Genomic DNA, 18,988 nt, shown 5'->3' with positions numbered 1-18,988 from the left:
AGAGGTTGCAGGGATAGCGGAGCTAATAAGCAAACCATCCTGGGGCATTCCATGTTCAAATGCTTTTATGCAAATGCCCAAAGTCTCTGAGCGAAGATGGGAGAACTGTAATGTTTGGTGACTAGAGAAAACTTTGATATAGCAGACACAATGGAAACCTGGTGGAATGTGGAGAATCAGTGGGATACCGCAATCCCGGGCCATAAACTCTACAGGAGGGACAGGGAGGGGTGTGTTGGAGGTGGGGTGGCCATTTATGTTAAAGAAGGAATAGAATCCAGCAAAGTAGAGCTTGAAGGCGGGTCCAACTCCACTATAGAATCTCAGTGCGTTAAATTACCAGGCCTGAGGAGAGATGTAATACCGGGGGTGTACTATTGTCCTCCAGACCAGAAACCGGAAGGGGACCTTGAAATGAGGAAACAGATCAGGGAGGTGTCAAGGAGAGACAGGGTTGTAATCATGGGGGATTTCAATTATCCTCACATCTACTGGGTCAATTTGTGTTCTGGTCACGAAAAAGAGACCAGATTCCTTGACATGCTAAATGACTGTGCCTTAGAGCAGCTAGTCATGGAGCCCACCAGAGGTCAGGTGACTCTGGATTTAATTTTGTGCAGTACTCAGGACCTGGTTAGAGATGTAAATGTTACTGAGCCATTGGGGAACAGAGACAATGCTGTGATCTGTTTTGACATGCATGTCGGGGGAAGAGTACCAGGCAAACCTGTCACAAAAATTCTTGACTTCTGAAGAGCAGACTTCCCTCAAATGAGGAGGCTACTGAGAAAACGCCACAGTCAGGGAATTAGAGAGCAGGTCCTCTCAAGAATTGGGAACTGGTTGAAGATCAGGAAACAAAGAGTGGGTGTCAATGGGCAATTTTCACAATGGAGAGAGGTGAAAAGTGGTGTGCCCCAAGGATCTGTCCTGGGACCAGTGCTTTTCAACCTCTTCATAAATGACCTGGAGACAGGGTTGAGCAGCGAGGTGGCTAAGTTTGCAGACTACACCAAACTTTTCCGAGTGGTGAAGACCAGAAATGACTGTGAGGAGCTCCAGAAGGATCTCTCCAAACTGGCAGAATGGGCAGCAAAATGGCAGATGCGCTTCAATGTCAGTAAGTGTAAAGTCATGCACATTGGGGCAGAAAATCAAAACTTCACATATAGGCTAATGCAGGGGTCTCTAAACTTTTCAGCCAAAGGGCCACATTAAATATCTGTCACAGTGTCGAGGGCTGGAAAAAAAAATTAAATATAAAATTTTAATAAATACATTAGAGATGGAACTTAGATGAATGACTGAAGTGAATGAATGAACGGGCTCAAATATCTAAGATTTATCCAAGCACCAACACAGCCCAAGAAATAAAACACACACACTTAAATGGACCCCCATTCCCCCACCCCACAAGCACAACTCTGGTTGTGTTTGGTCAACTGGCCCAGAGGCTCTCAGGGGATCAGAGGCTGGCTGCAGGCCAGACAGAAGCTCTCTGCAGGCCGTATCTGGTCCCCGGGCCGGGTTTGGAGACCCCTGGGTTAATGGGTTCTGAGCGGTCTGTGACAGAGCAGGAGAGAGATCTTGGGGTAGTGGTGGACAGCTGGATGAAAGTGTCGACCCAATGTGCAGCGGCAGTGAAGAAGGCCAATTCTATGCTTGGGATCATTAGAAAAGGTATTGAGAACAAAACGGGTAATATTATAATGCCGTTGTGCAAATCAATGGTAAGGCCACACCTGTAGTATTGCATCCAGTTCTGGTCGCCACATCTCAAAAAGAACATAGTGGAAATGGAAAAGGTGCAAAAAGACAGCGACAAAGATTATTACTGGGCTGGGGCACCTTCCTTATGAGGAAAGGCTACAGCATTTGGGCCTCTTCAGCCTAGAAAAGAAGCGCATTTGATGGGTTGCTGTGAGATACAGGAAGCTGGACTAGATGGACCTACGGCCTGATCCAGTGGGGCTGTTCTTACAAAGTTGCATTGGCATCTCGGAGATGTCCAACATATATATATATATAGTTTATTTTTCCAGTGCTGCAACAGCATATATGGAGCATCTGTCAGCAGGTAGGCTTCATACTGGTAGGCCTGTTGATGCATTGACACACAAAGAGATACGCTGGCATATTGTAAGGATAGGTTTAGACTGTTAAACCTATCTCTGCAGTTCTGCAATACATACAAAAATGTTTCACTGACCCAAGCGCAAAAGTAATTTTGATCAAAGGTACGAACTTCCTATTGCTTACATTTGTTTTTATTTGTGTGTTAACCTCCACCACAAAACCCTGTAAGGAATCATTAGTCCTCCTAGAGAGAGAAGCAAACAGCCAGCTAAAATTACAAAGTGAGTTAATGGTTGAACTGGATATGAACCTAGACCTAAGTCCAAAACTATTACCTGTGGCTCGGATCAACTGCACATTACTGTACATGGTAAAAGGAGAGTAAGTCCTCTGACTGAAGGTGGGGGGTAAATGCTCCTGGGAATTCCAGGTAAAGATGCTACTTTCTGCTTAACAGGGAAACGGCCAGGGCGAAGATGCACACAAGCTTGAAACATACCTCCCTGTCATACTAGCTGTGGAGGATTAAAGCAACTATAGTCTCAGAAAAACGCAACAAAAGTCCACACAAGAGTTACCATGTTAAGAGTTACCAGGTCCTATTTCAAGACCCATTTCCTCATGTGCTGCCTCAAATTTGGGGCAATTCTTGATAGAAAATTAGACAGAAAATGCGGAGATATCCAAGGCACTCAGAAACTCAATAATCTCTGGTAGTGAAAGATAGTACTGTACACATGTGGTCATTGTACACACCCACCATACTACCTGTAGATTTGCAGATTTAAACACTGTAAAACCTGGCACCCCAGTTTACAAATGTAATAAACTATACACAATAAAATCACAATACTTAAAACCACTGTAGCATAACTAAAAAAAACTCAAAACAGCAGCTAAAACATAAAAGCATAAAGACAACAAATACTAAAATCTCCAGCAGACTCCTCCCAATATCCCCACTATGAGATCTCCCCACACTCTACCTACCACCAAAAGCTGTTTGCAATTTTAAAAAGTCTTCAAGCCTCATTGGAAAGTGTCCAAGAAGGGGGCAGATAATAATTTGCCTGGGAGGGAATTCCATTTTTGGGAACCCACCATCAAGAAGGTCCTTCCTCTCATCACTGTCCCCTTGTTTCAGTCAAGGGAGGGCAACATTAGAAGGGACCTCTCTGAAGATTTTAGGGAATGAGTTGTTCTATATGGGAGATGGTGGGCCTTCAGTTACTCTGGCCCCAAGCCATTAAGAACTTTAAAAAAGTTAAAACCAGCACTTTGAATTGGGTCTGGAAACAAACCTGCAGGCAACACCAGAACAAAAGTTCAACAGAACCGAATCGCCAATCTCCTGTGACCACAGAAACCGCTGCATTCTGTATTAACTGCAGTTCCTTTTACTGAAATTAGGCTAAGCATATGAACTTGCACAGTGAACTTCACAGTTTAGCAAGAATTTGAACCCAGGTCTTCCCAGTCCTAATCTGATACGCTAACCATGCTGCCTCTCAATCTTATATTTCTAAAAACTTGACTGTCTCTTTTTGCAACACTGTTTCTTCCTCTTTTGGTTTAGCATCAGACAACAATGCAGGAGGCTGCCATCTTGACACAGCCTTAATATTCACAACTCAGTATTTCCAGTGCTTTTCTGAAATCGTATTCAGGAGCAATTTACATTTTTAGATTGATTCTATTTTGTTGGCCACAGGGATCCCTCTGTGTGTGGGGGGTGGTTGAGTGGATGATACGATACTGCATAAAAAGCAAAGTTCAAAATGCTTAAAACAAGGTTGCTTAAAGCATTTTGAAAAGAAGTTTGCTTTTAATGCAGTATCGTACCTAACATTCACCCACCCACACACAGAGGGATCACACTGCCAAGAAAATACAATCATGGGAAGAAGTGATCATATGAGCATGTGGTCAACAAAACCTAGCAGTTTAGGATTAGTAAAACAAAAAACATTTACCTAGATGAAAATGGAATACTAAGGGAGCTTAAGATAGCTGTCCCTAAGCAAAAGCATACATTGCAGGAAAAATGCATTCTGCTATTTCTATTTTTAGGTTTACATTGCATTATTTAATTTGTTATCCTGAGGGCAAAATGTAGGATTAAACTAAATGAACCACAGGTGAACAGAACATAGAAGGTTATATGAAATGGGAAACTGAGACAGTATTAAGATTACAAAAAAGTCAAGCACCTGCTTGTTACAAGAACCTGATCCTATCAAGAAGGTTGCAGCTAGGATACTTAGAACTCAATCTAATCATATTTAGTTGGATTAACATATGAAAAGCTTGTGGGGCACTAACACTAGGGTGGAAGTGTTCTCTGCACCACAAAGGGCTTCAGTAACGAATGAGGAACCAACTTTCAACTTTGATGTAACCTCAGAGACAAAGTCACTAGCATTAGATGATCTACTGTAGATTTCCCTTCAAAAATCAATTTTAAAATGATGTTACTGCATTTTATTCCATTTACTGAAAACACACTAAGAACCAGTAGATCAGTTAATATTCTGGTTCTAGGGTCTAAACCAGGGGTCGGCAACCTGCGGCTCTAGAGCCGCATGTGGCTCTTTCAGCTGTCTGCTGCGGCTCCTCCAGGTGAAAGTGGCAGAGTGTGACAGGAGGCACCTGTGTTGGGAGTGCAGGCTGCTTCCCTCCACCCCCTGAGCTCACTGCCCTCCTCTCCCTTCACTCCCACCTGCCCGCATTGGTTTCCCTTTTCAATTTTGCCTGCTCTGCAGGTTTAAGGTCCCTGTTATTCCCTTCCCCAACTCTCTAGCAGGCTCAGCCAATCAGCATCCAGCAGGCTCCTGGCTTTTTCTGTTGGAATGGCTCAGGGCCCTTCACTGGCTGACCACCAGCCAATCCTGAGCTGCCCTCCTCCTCAGCCATTGCTAGCCCTTGCAGCCCGCCTTTCCCTGAGCAGGTCCCCACTCAGTGCAAGGAGAGGCTTTTCCTCCACAGCAGAGGAGACATCCTGTGTGTCTACTCAGTAGTAAGCCCCATTACAGTGGATGAAGCTTGCTCCCAGGAAAGGGTGCCTGGGATTGCAGCCGTGGAGCCTGCTCCTATGCGTGTTTACTCAGTTGTAAGCCCCATTACAGAGGATGAAGCTTACACCCAGGAAAGGGTGCCTGGGATGGCAGCCTTGAAGCCTGCTCAAGGCCAAGCGCAAGGACGGGTGAGTGGGAGCCGGCACAGGTCTGTTCCAGAGTAAGCACCAATGTAGTCCCTGGGCTACTCCCAGGAAGGTGTGGAGGGCTGTATCCTCAGCCTCCTCCTGTGCAGGTCTACTCACAAGTAAGCCCCGCTGTAGTCAGTGGGGCTTCCTCCCAGGAAGGTGTGGAGGGCTGCAGCCTCAGCCCCCTCCTATGTAGGTCTACTCACAAGTAGTCAGTGAGGCTTCCTCCCAGGAAAGTGTGGAGAGGACTGCAGCCTGAGAGTTCCAACCAACTTGTCTGCTCAGAAGTTCCATTGTAGCCAATGGGGCTTACTCCCAGGATAGTGTGGAGAGGGTTGCAGCCTGAGTGAGGGAGGGAGGGCAGGCAGGCAGGCAGGCAGGCAGGCAGGGTAGAAGCTGGCCTGTGGTTGCCCCCCCCACCTTCCCTCCCCCAGCTCTGGCTTCTTCTCTTCCCCACCTCTGGAGTCTGTGTCCTTTTTTCCTTCCAGCAGGGTGCCTCTGGAAGGTGGGGGGAGTTCTTTAGTATCCATGTAAGATAAGCAGATGTCATAACTGCCATATGTATTGGAATCCTGGAAGATCTGGTGAGGAGGTAGATGTGGCGTCAGCAGTGGCCCCTTTAAGGGTAAGGCCTGGGCATCCAGCAGAGTGTGCTGCACAGCTGCAGCCACTTGACGGCAATAGGGCCCTCAGGGATATAAGGAGCACCTGTGGAAGGGGGTGTGGGTTGTAGAAGGAGTGCAGGTTGGAGAGGAGAGGAGACTGACTAGGCTTGGCTTATTGACTTTGACTGACTTACTTTGGAATCTGACCTTGGACTGTGACTTGGCTTATTGACTTTGGACTTTGCCTTGGATGCTCTGACTGACTTTGTGACTAATGGACTGCTGGAGACACTGAAGTTTGGTGTGTGGCTGCTGTGCCCAAGACCTGCTGAGGACCCAGGGTCTGCTGTAGTGGTGGGAGGTTGCTGGCAGGAGAGAGGACTTCTGCAGGTTGAACAGGCGAGCTACCCTGGAGGTGGGGTCCAGCAGGACTGCAGGGCAGAACCAGGGTCATTTGTTGGGAGAAAGAAGGGGAGCTAATTTGCTTAAAGTGGGCCTAATTCTCCAGGCAGAGAATGGCCTTGGAATCAGGCAAAACACCATAGAGGACCAGGCGTCTGAAAACACAGGACAAGAATGTATGACAAAACTAACTAAAAGCTACAAGAGGGGGCTACATTATAAAAATGGGACCTATAAGAGCATAAAGGTGGAAAAATAACTATATATGCACTATTATCTTCATTTTAATGTCAAAAGGGTTTTGTGGCTCCTGAGGTTTTTTTCCCTCCGGAAAATGGGTTCAAATGGCTCACTGAGTGTTTAAGGTTGCCGACCCCTGGTCTAAACATAGGCAGCAAAATGTAGAATTTGTTAGCTTGAGGCACAAAGCGAATGCAACTAAAATACAACAGGGTTCCCTTGGATTTGGTAAGATTTTCAGGCACCCTTCTTACAGCCTCTGCATTTCCCAAGGCTTTGAACAGCCTTCTGTAGTACAATTGGAGAAGGATCTTCTTGGGGTTTCACCAGGGACTCCTTACATGACTGCAAGCAAATACACTTAAGCAACACTTAAGTGAACTGCAACAGAAGGCATCTATCTCCGGACCAGATCAGACGGAAAGCTCTTCAACCTCTCCAGACTGAGAGCAAAATCCAAAGTCCAGCTGAAATGTCTGCGTGACTTCCTCTTTGCCGACGATGCAGCTGTCACTACCCACTCTGCCAAAGATCTCCAGCAGCTCATGGATCGTTTTAGCAAGGCCTGCCAAGATTTTGGACTGACAATCAGCCTGAAGAAAACACAGGTCATGGTTCAGGATGTGGACTCACCTCCCTGCATTACAATTTCTGAGCATGAACTGGAGGTTGTCCATGACTTTGTGTACCTTGGCTCAACGATCTCCGACACTCATTCTCTCGATACCGAGCTAAACAAGCGCATTGGTAAAGCAGCTACCACGTTTTCCAGACTCACAAAGAGAGTCTGGTCCAACAAGAAGCTGACGGAACAAACCAAGATCCAGGTCTACAGAGCTTGCGTCCTGAGTACACTTCTGTACTGCAGCGAGTCATGGACTCTTCGCTCACAACAGGAGAGGAAACTGAGCGCTTTCCACATGCGCTGCCTCCGACGCATCCTCGGCATCACCTGGCAGGACAAAGTTCCAAACAACACAGTCCTGGAACGTGCTGGAATCCCTAGCATGTATTCACTGCTGAAACAGAGACGCCTGCGTTGGCTTGGTCATGTCGTGAGAATGGATGATGGCCGGATCCCAAAGGATCTCCTCTATGGAGAACTCGTGCAAGGAAAGCGCCCTACAGGTAGACCACAGCTGCGATACAAGGACATCTGCAAGAGGGATCTGAAGGCCTTAGGGATGGACCTCAACAAGTGGGAAACCCTGGCCTCTGAGCGGCCCGCTTGGAGGCAGGCTGTGCAGCATGGCCTTTCCCAGTTTGAAGAGACACTTTGCCAACAGTCTGAGGCTAAGAGGCAAAGAAGGAAGGCCCATAGCCAGGGAGACAGACCAGGGACAGACTGCACTTGCTCCCGGTGTGGAAGGGATTGTCACTCCCGGATTGGCCTTTTCAGCCACACTAGACGCTGTGCCAGAACCACCTTTCAGAGCACGATACCATAGTCTTTCGAGACTGAAGGTTGCCAATACAAATACACTTAAGCAAAGGAGTCAAAACCTGGCACACAAATTAATTCATAAACCACAATAGGAACCCAGTCTGAGTTCATGTGCTAGTTTGAGCAAGTTGCATGTGATTAAGAAATGTGAGACTAGGACTGGCCAAATTTCCGGGACCTATTCACATGACTGTTACACAACTGTGGTATGCTGAGCAAATAAAGATTCTGTCCATTGTTCAAAAGCTTTCAACTTTCTAATGACACAAATACACAAAAGGTGTGCTGGAGAAACAAGTACAAACACAAAAAAAGGTTGTTTCCACAAGGCTTTTGAGTAAAGAAGAAAAGTTTCAAAGACCATTTTAAAAACACAGTTTAAAAAGAACGTTGTATGCTATGAACCTCCTGTACAGAAAACTGTCTTCTGTAGATTTTCAACAGACAGAGGTCAAGCTATAAGTGAAATGAGTCACATGAAAAGTTCCTTACAGATAGTTAGCACTGAAGAATGATATTATCAGGCATTACTCTGGATTAGTTTGTTTGAATTATAGAACATATATTTCTGCCTCCCTTTAAAGGCCCTGGCTTTGACATTTTCCTAGACAGTTTTCTGTTCCTGCACATCTGGTGTGAACAAAGGATTACAATAAAAATATTAAATATAAACTTCTTTAAAACCACAACAATAACAAAAAAAGAGTATGCAAGTAAGGGCCCTGGTTCATTCCATTCATTGGCCAGTGTAGTGAGTGACTACAGTGTTAAAGACTGAAACCAGGAAGACTTGGATCACTTATTATGAAGCTTATTAGGTGACCTCAGACCAGTCATCTTTCAACTTAATCTACCTCAGTTTTGTTGAAAGGATAAAAAGGAGAGGAGAAGGACAAGTGTTCATTTTCTCAAGCTCCTTGGAGCAGTACAGTACTTAAATGAGAAAAGCAAATTGACATGGCAACATGCAAATACAGCAGGGCTTGGATTTCAAGCAGGTTACCAAGGATCTCTTTAGTCAATAGCTTTTCAGAAACTTCAGATGCAATACTGCAGAGCAGTCATTGTTTGCAGTGCCCATATTCACTGTGTGCCTCCCCAGTACTCACACAGACCAGAGTCTCAGGTCACCCAGCTTTGAAGATTTACACAGATTTCAAGGTGCATACAACAAACCTTCAGAGGCATGACCAGCAGTGCCACAAAAAGGTATGAGCACATTTTTGTGCAACTGTGAGGAATGCCTATTGAACAGTGCCCAACAGACAGTTTATTTCTCTTCCACACACATATACCAAAGCACATTTGGAAAGGAGTAGGTGCAGATCCCACACAGTTGCTCACAGCACTAACTTTCCTTTAAGAGTCAAATGTCTAGAAGCTGCTTGCAACCTGGTTTATTTAATTTCATCCCTCCTTTAAGCTCTTAGGGACTAGTAGGACCAGCTGCAATAAGGAATAAACAGACTTTTCCCTGCAGGGATGCTGCCCTTTTCCCTATACATCTTTACAATTATCAAGCTACCAATACAGTATCAGCGCACCAGAAACAGGTCATCTGTACACAGGCAGGCCAGGACTTCAGTGAGAAATCTAAATAATCATGACAAAGGTGCTCTTATGAGTTGTATAGACTAATGAGAAACACAGGGCAACATAAAAACATGAACGGTTGTAGAACAGGTTTTATGCACTTGGCCCACCTCCACAAAAGCCAGAACAATAGAAGACATCTCTAGTTCTTATTTTTAACTCACCTCTTTACCCAGCAAACACTCAAACAGGTTTGCAATTCAAAAGTTACATTTAAGAAACACAACAGCTGTGGAACTCTCTGACCAGGAAAGCTGTCAACCCCCTTCTTTGTTTTGAAAACTCCAGGTGTGAAGACCTCTCCATTCTGCTAGGTGCTTCTTGGTTGACACCATCCCTCACTGGCTTTTATAAAATGCTGTTAGGCTGCAGTACCTTATTTTATTGTGTGTTTTAGCATTGTGTTTATGGTTTTATTGTAGTGCTGTTTGTTTTAATTTGGTTAACCACCTTGTGAAAATTTTGTTTTAAGGAAAGTGGGATAGAAACACATACATTTAAAAAATGGTCCAGCCTTAAAATGCAAGTACACCAAGAACAATGTTATTATCTATTGCAAGCTGTTCTGAGCCACAGAACAGCAACAACTTTGGAACTCAACAGATGAGAAGCTTCATAAGAGAGATGACATTATCCAAGTATACCAGACCCTAGTAATTGAAGGCTTTGAAGATCAACACCAGCATTTTTACTTGTGCCCAAAAGTTAAACAGGAGATAGTGAAGTCAAGAAAGTTCTGGCATGATGTGTTTTCTACACCCAATTGTAACAGTCTGCAATAAAAGAATAAAACCCCTCCATACTTAAAAACCATAAATAAGGCTTCCAACAAAATACTTAAATCCACAAATTATGAGCTGCCTTCTGCTATAACACAGAAGAAGAAGCTTAAGAACTCACCTTATGGGCTGAGGGTCTATTGGAGACTCCAGAAGAACTATTGCGCCAAATAAGGGGATAATAAGAGACACCGCCAGAGTCATGAAAGTCACACGGAATACTTTGTTGCTGTAAGTACTGCAACAAAATAAAAAAATGGACATCAGGATCATCATATGAGCAGCTGCAGATCTGCCTGGGCTTTGTGAAACAAGAACATAAAATTATGTATTTCTATGGCCACCAAATACTGTAACTAAAATAAACCTACAATAGCAGTCTTGGGCCAAGAACATAGCATCTTACGGATGTGCATAGCTCTGTAGTATTCTTACACCAGGAATGAGCCTATGTACAGTACCATATACTTTTGTTTTTCCAAAAGAACTCAGAGTATGAATTCAACAATCATTTTTTCCCCACAACTGATCTCTTCCTCAAGTTCTTTGGGATATGCTACAAACTCATGAAAAGGGAAGACTTTTTTCTCTGCTCTTTTACTCGAATTTTGCAGAAAGTGCAGTTCCCTGTCACTGGTACTTCTGGGATAACTTCACTCTCCCAATTCTGTTCACTCTCTGAACTACAGACAATCAGGCAGGGAAAAGGAAGAGAAAGGAGGGACATTTTCTTTGCTTTCATATTACCTTCCCATTGCAATTCATCGAGGACTCAGGGGAGAGTATCTTTGTGCATTTGTCAGTGGTGGGGAAAGGTGCTTGCCATGAGAGGAAAGGGAGACCTGCCACTGGTGAACAGGGAAGTGAACAATGCCCCTTATACATCATTCCTAGACTTCAGTTACATGTCTGAGATGCTACCCACAGGTGCTTCAATCTCATGGTTAAGCCAATCCTCTTTATAGATGTTGAAAAATGATTAAGGATAAAGAAGTGGGAGAGAAACTGAACTACAGTTCTGTAGATGGTCAGCTAAAATGTTGCTATCCAGGATAAAAGCTGCATTTCTGACTCTAGTTGTTTTAATTACCAGCAATTACTGGCAAAGGAAAAAGGCTCAGAAGATTCAGAAATCAACTAGAGATTTCATCTTCCATGTCTGTAGGACACAGGCACTCCATAGCCATTTTTCTTCAAAGGCCCATGGAAAGAGATATTTGGCTAATCTTGAATAAAATATAATAAAATCATTAGGACTGTCATAAATTGAGACCTTGAGTCTCTTACAGAGACTACATAAAACTATACAGAGTCCTACATAAAACCAGGGCAAAGTCTCTACTAAAGGAGTATAAGCAGTCCCCCCCCCTTATGTAAAGAGACTTATAAAAACTAGGAAAGAGTTCAAAGAGAGGTAACGGCCCCAGGAGCTTGCAAGAACCCAGTGTTAACACTTCTTAAAAGCAGAGCAGAGCTGAACACTAGGAAAAATAAGTCATACAGCTCAAAGACATCTCAGCATCACTCCTTTTCAATATCTGGTCTAGTTTGAGGATCACCACCAAAATTAATTGGGAAGGACAACTCAGCCATGCAAGTGAGTAAACACAGCAGATACCAAGCATCTACCACCTTAACCAATTTAGAAAAGGCCATACCCACAACACTTATGCCTCCATGCTAGAACAGCTCCAAGGTTAGCTAGCCATTTTTTGGCATTAAAGATTTCTTCACAGCAAATCAGACTGGGAAGTAACCACAAAAGTCATCTAGTCAAACTCCTTACTCAGTGGCTTACATCTTAAGCCATTTCTGCCCACCATTGCATATACGCAACAGGAACAAAAAGTCTACACCTGTGGGCCGGGCAGAAATGGGCTAAGAAGGCATTGTCATACATTGTCCTTAGCTGTATTTGGCTTTGAAAAATATGAGGTGGCTTTGGGCAAGCCATGGTCTCAGTGTAACCTATGTCAGGTTTGTGGAGAGGCTAAAAATGCCACTTTGAGCTTTCCAGAAGTACAGCAGGGTGTGTGTAACTGACAACAGCATGATCAGGGGATCAAAATACAGAGAATTCATTAGATTCTACAGCAAAGGGGGAAGGACAGGTTTTTTCCCCCATCAACCTTTGCAAACATTGCTTTTGCGTTGTGGAAAGGAGATTACTACTAGAATAGGTTGCACATACAAGGCAATTCTCTTAACCAGACAGGCAGGGCAAATAGGATTAAGACTGCAATCCCATGCAAATTTACTTGGAGAGCAAATTCTACTGATCTTAGTTGTTCTTACTTTCAAGTAAACATGCACAGAACTGAGTTAAGGATAATAGGTTAACCATTTTGCAGCTGAATTAGTCCCCAGAGAACCAGAATACAGAAACTGAGAACATTATCTTTATCTGGCACAACAGTGCCCAGCATATCAGAAGCAAGCTTTCGTATAAACTCCTATAGGTTGGATGTTGTCTCTTAACTGAAATAAAGGCACATACAAATATTAAGGAAAACAAAAAGGAAAAATTCAGTTCACTGAGTGAAGCCCGTACAGTGTCTTGCAATCCCACCCTCACAACAATGTGAATAACTTGTGGGAGGACTGCTACCTACTGAGAAAGTATGCATGTTATGTTACTGGAGAGAAAGCAGAGAAAAGATATACATCTATGGTTTATAGGAATATAATCAGAAATGGGAAGGGTAGCTTTTGTTGATTTATCTACCATGCAAAATTTCATTTCCCAAATTGTGGAATTTTGATGACACATTCAACCTCTCCTCCATACTAGTATTCAGTATTTTCTCCATACCAAATCAAAGTCTTAGGAGTCATATTAGTTCCACAGAACTATAGCAAGTGTTGAAGAAACAATGTTTTCCCTTGAGCTTCCAAAGTAAGAAGACCTCTGCATATCTCAAAACCTTCCTTAAGCCACTTCTGCACAACAACAACAATTGTTTATACACAACAGGAACAAAATGTGTATACCTGTGAGCTGGTCAAAAATGGGTTAAGAACTTATTGGCCAGAATGTCACATTGTTTCTTGAAGAAACAGTCCCCAACAAGTATAAAGTGAAAACAAGATGCATGGGGCAAGGCGGACTGGCAGGGAAGTGACAGGGTTGGAGGGTGATGAGCAGCACATCTGCCATACTTTGGGCAGTGGATCAGCTGGGACTGCCTCAAGGTCAATCACAGGCAATACAACACAGCAAATGTTGGCTTTACAAGCAGTATTCTTACATAAGATGTGTGTTACAAGAACATTACTGCCTTTCCTCTCCAATAGATTACCTGCACATACATATGCATAAGAGCTATCATGCATCACAGTATGTTTTACTTGAGGGTGGAATGTGTACATACGTTTTAGCCATAGGGGTACACAATGCACTCACAAGGCAGCAGAAGAGGACTTACTCAGGCACACACCTACTCCTTTTCCAGCTCTGGCAGCAAGTTACACCAGGTCTATGAAGAAGCCCTCACTCATCTTCTAGGTGTTAACAGGTGGTTAAACTTGTTTTCTCTTTCTACATGTGCATGATCCAGAAAGCAATAAGGTATAAAGAGGATTAATAAAATGGAGAGTAACTCTAGAAATTAGATGAAAGAGAAAAGCACACTGATAGCATTTAAAGAACTCACATACCCATCCATATAAAGATATTAAATGAATATCTTCCATCTATTAGAACCTATAAAAATCTTAAGGCTGATCATATCCAAAAGTTTCTCTGACAGTTTCACATCACTAGGAATCCTCTATAGTCAGAAAGCAACAAGCAATATGGTTGTCAATATGCTCTTTATTCAACAACTATTAAAGATTTCTAAAAAAAGAAGCCCTGAAAAAATTTAAACCAACTAAATTCTGAGTAATTTTTTCAAAAAGGCCTGCATTTTGTACACTAAGAATTTATGCAGAAGCGCAATGTGTGAGCAGGTGCTGAAGACCTTGATTCTGGCATAAATTCTCAACTCTTGCCAACCTCATGTCATATTTCTTTTTCCCTCTTACATTAAAACCGAAACTTAACAAGTTTTAAGAAAGTCAGGTGCCTGCCCTATATATTAACACACTCATGTATTACAAACAGAATGATTTGATAGCAAAGGAGCCACATGCTCACTTACACAGTTCAAAGAATCAGAGAATAAATGTTTTAATAAATGAACAGATGAAGCATCCAAAGTAAGAAAAGACAGGAGTTGAGTTTTGGGGCTCTGTGATCAGCAATTAGGTTACCTTCTAAAGTAACACATGAAAATCAAGTTAGTGCATTGAGACCCAATTAGCTTCTGTCAAGGAAGGGCTGGGAGAAGGCAAGCTGACTGAGAGTTTTATCTAGTGGTTAGCACTCATGCACCCCTTTCTGTTCTTAACTTTCCCTTTTTACAGGGCCAGCAGTTGGATGGAGGAAAACTGATCCTTTCTATCCACTATCCCAGGCTATGGAGATCAGACAAAGGATGGCCATCTGGGAAAAAGCCCCCTCCTAGGCAAGCACTGACTCCCAAGGGTTCTTACTAAATCAAACCACAATAACATTTAATAGCAATCATATGTGACAACCCATGTCCTGGACTACATGGACAAAAAGCCAATAACTAACTAGCAGCCCAATCCTATGCATGTCTACTTAGAAGTAAGTCCCATTAGATTCAGTGGGCTTACTTCCAGGAAAGTGTAGATAGGATTGGGCTGTAGTTTATTTAAAAAATCCAAAAGATAAAGACATTAAACAAAATTGGAAAAGGGGACAGAAAAAGGAATACGCAGGCTGATGGAAAACACCTGAATTCAATAGGATGGATACAAAGGAAAGTTTAAACAAAATTAGGAGCAATAATTAGAAATGTCTAGTAGGTAGGACAGGAGATGTGATCTGGAAGAAAAGCTGCTGCCTGCCTAAAGAAGCTAAATGGGAGTAACCCTGGCCATGATTTGGAAGAGAGACCACAGCAGCTGATAAGCTGAAGTAATAGTACAAAGCCATTAGGAGTCACTGTCACTGCTGATCCTTGGGCCATGAGAGGGCCATAAGATGGAGTGCAGAAGTCAGCTGCCAAGAATGAACAAAACCTGGCTGATTTGTGGCTGTTTCTGCTGGAAGCTCAGATGGCATTTGTCACCAAAAGAATGATGACCACGCCATGAAGGAAGACATGAGGGGTTATGAGTTTCTCATAGAACATTAATTCTAAAAATGCCATTAAAAAAAATGGAACTTACAAGAAAGTGTAAATGATGCAAAATAAATTCTGTATACTTCTAGCTATAAATACAGACCCTATTGCTACCTACTTACATTGACCCAGGAATTCTGATCCCAGCTGGAGAGTAAATGGATGTGCCTACCATGAACCAATACTAGATGATATGGCAGAAGCAAACAAAAATATCCCTCTGCTTGAACAAGTAACCTAGTCAATGTTAACTGAAAGGAGTTAAGGGGTTAACTAAAAGGTGGGGAAGGGAGACCTTCTTGTAGATAGAAAATAGTCTAAAGATATTTTAACCTCAGAATTTAGGGGGAGCTCCCTGACTAGCAACCATTATTACAGCAAATCAAGGCTGGTCTGGGTTCCAAAGCCCCTGTGCAATGAACACGACATGACCCGACTGACAATCCTGCTTCCTGGTGATGCAGGGACATCTCACTACTGAGGAATGCCCCCTTCATCTACTTAAGAATCCACCTGGTCTCTTCAACTACCTGAGAACCCACTTGACCTCTTCATCCCACATCTTAATGGTCAAAAGACAGATAGGTTTGGCTGCCCAATCAGTAGGCACCTGCCAATTGGCAGGAGGCACAACTATTCCAGACAGTGAGAAGGACCCTGAAAGCACAAAAATACATGGCTGGCTGATAATGGCATACAGTACAAAGGCCTGGGTAGGCTGCTGATTTTCCAGCTGCTTTTAGGAGCTTTTGGGGAATTAGAATTGTACAAAAATAAGGACAATTGGACCAAGAAAAAAAAGTGGGAAAACAAAGCATTCATCAAACCTCCATTTTCTACTACTGTTTCTCCTACTGCCAAAAGAGTTACTAACAGCAGCCAAGGGAGGGGCTAAATCTCAAACTTCACGTTTCCATCCATTTTAGGATAACGATTAGGATTGCTATGGTTTTGCAATGATTTTATAACCCTGTTGTGCAATGGTGATTTTGTGATCCCTCTTAAGCGTGTCTTGAAAAGGCAAGAGCTAAATTTAATAAATAAAATACAGATGCCAAGGATACAGTGTGCATCAATCTTTCCTTGCATCTCACCAAATCTCCAAGTACATCAATCTTCTCTGTCTAATGTTCCAGGGGCTGGAGCTCATATTCTCTGCATGCTCTAGTAAATATCTGAACATTATCTGAACAATTGCAACATCAGCTGCAATTTAGAATGCAACAAAGATTTCTCAACTCTCACCTACTAACCTTTTAGCTAGTACTGCAAACCCTCCCCCTTTCACATTAGTGCTTCCTTTCAAGCAGAGCTCAGCAGTAGGACTGGAACAGATTAGCAGTGCCAGAAAATATTCAAGCAAAGGCTTGACAGGCACCTTTTGGAGATGCTCCAGAGAGGATTTTCCTGCTTCAAGTAGGAGGTTGGACTAGATGGCATTGAAGGCACCTTCCAACCCTACAATTTTGAAAGACATACTAAGATCTATACCAGGGGTGTCAAAGTCATTTCACACAGAGGGCCGAATAGCATTCATGATGCCTGCTGAGGGCCGAAGGTGATGTCATTAAACAGGCCAAAACCAGAAATAAACACTCTGTTCTTGTGTAGGAACTCATTAGCTGCTAATCAGGAGAGAAAATACACAAATCTTGATCATATTTCAAGATATGGAAAACCCCATTAACATGCAGACCGCCCTTCCAGCAGTGCCACCTCAACACTGCTCAGCAGCTGAACAGCCCAAGGGCCAGATGAAAAGCTTCTGCGGGTTGCATCTGGCCCCTGGGCCTTATGTTTGACACCCCTGATCTATACTGTCCTTAACTAATAAGGTATTAATGAAGGAGATATTTTATTTATTCAGTTGATTTCTACAGTAAAAGCTGCTTTGATCACCTTCCAACATGCCATAGTGCAATATGCACCTCTTCCTATATGTAGTAGTGCTTGAACTAGCAAATTCTCACCACCACAAAAAAAATCTCCAGCCATTTTCAACCACTGTGCCGTGGCACACTGGTGTGCCGCAGGTGGTCTGCAGATGTACCGTGGGAGTTTGAGGGAAGGTCGTTTGTTAGTAGGGCCACTTGGGGATGCAAGTCCCTGCTGGCAGTGCAATGTGCCTTGTCAAATGTCTGAAACCCAATGGTGTGCCCTGACAATTTTAGCACCTTCTCAGTGTGCTGTGAGATGAAAAAGGTTGAAAATTGCTGCCAGCTTGAGAAGCCAAGCAGGGTGACCATCACTAGCTCTTACACATCTGGGATTGGGAGAGATCACTTCTGTTTCCTGCTGCTGTTTTATTGCCCTTGCTGTGGAATCCGCTATGTGCTTGCACAGTGCGGCCCTGCACATTACCCTGCTCTAGAGTGGCATAACAAGAAGGCAGGTCCCCAAGGAGCTCGCAGACTAAACCTGACCAGCGAGGAAGCCTGGAAGAGAGAGAGACAGAGCCAAAGACAGGCAGGTGGGTAGCACAAGCAGGAGCATGGTGCGCAAGTGCGCTTCCAGACACTTCAGCTCAGGGACAGCGGTGTCTGGAGGGTGCACGAAAGGCCTCGCCGTGGCATCAGTTCATGCACTGCTGCCTTCAAGGTAGGGGGTGTGTGCGTGTGTGAGAGAGAGGCCACCACCGAGAGCCCGTTCATCAGAAGCAGCAGTATCACCTTCAAGGAGGAGGGGTGAGAGAGAGAGGCGCCGCCACGGAGGCCCGCAAGCAACGCAGGCAAGCGGGCCAAGGGGGCAAGTCCCCCACACTTGGCCCTGGACTGCCAGGGAGGGAAGGCGCCACTCTGACCGAGGAGCAGGGAGGCCTCACGAGGCCCCGGAGGTCTCCGTGGGGACGCCAACGCACCCCATTCCCTCCTCACGCTCGGCCCTTCCCTTCGCAGGGGCGGCCAGGCGGCGCCTCCCCCCGCCGCTCGCTTCGGCGTCCCCCGGGGAGGCAGGCAGGCGGACGCCTCTTCTTCTCCCGCAGGGGAAGGGCGGGCGGCCGAGGACCCAGATCGCCACGCACCTGCCAGCTTTGGTTTCCTGGGCCGCGCTGTCCTCGGTGATCACCTGCGGTCGGACGGGGCGGCGCTGCCGCAGCCCCTCAGCCTCATTCATGTTCCCCGGCTCTCTCCCCGGCGTGACAGACGAGAATCGCGCCCGCCCGCAGCACAGGCACGCTCCGTGCCCCCACAGAGCCCCGCCCCCCGCGGGCTGGCCCCGCCTCCCGTGCCACGCGGCCCTGCCCCTTTCCCGTTGCCCGCCCAACAGCCGCCACCCCGAGGCCCCTCCCCCTCCTCTGTGGACGACCAACGGCCGCGCCCAAGCTCCGCCCATGCCTCCTCCTGGTTGGCCGAAAGGCCGTCCCGCTGAGGAAAAGTCCCACCCCGTCCTCCAGGACGGTCCAATCGATGGCTTCGGCGCCCATCCCCCCTTTCTCCAGGGCCCAACCGTCATCC

General features: G+C 44.8%; 1 protein-coding gene across 1 annotated transcript in view; it reads right to left on the bottom strand.

Moving 5' to 3' along the window:
* APMAP (adipocyte plasma membrane associated protein) overlaps positions 1–18,722 on the bottom strand; it is a 35,851-nt gene extending 17,129 nt beyond the window's left edge. Inside the window, exons 1-2 of the mRNA XM_066611880.1 lie at positions 18,556–18,722; positions 10,463–10,579 (exon numbers count right to left, since the gene is read on the bottom strand). Of these exons, the coding sequence (XP_066467977.1) occupies positions 10,463–10,579; positions 18,556–18,647 (209 nt within the window). The 5' untranslated portion in view covers positions 18,648–18,722. The remainder of the gene's footprint in view (positions 1–10,462; positions 10,580–18,555) is intronic.
* Positions 18,723–18,988: the final 266 nt, after the last annotated feature.

Source organism: Tiliqua scincoides, chromosome 1, assembly GCF_035046505.1.
Source record: "Tiliqua scincoides isolate rTilSci1 chromosome 1, rTilSci1.hap2, whole genome shotgun sequence".
Taxonomy (NCBI): domain Eukaryota; kingdom Metazoa; phylum Chordata; class Lepidosauria; order Squamata; family Scincidae; genus Tiliqua; species Tiliqua scincoides.
Note: the sequence above shows the minus strand (reverse complement) of the source record. Positions and strands in the feature narration are given on the sequence as shown.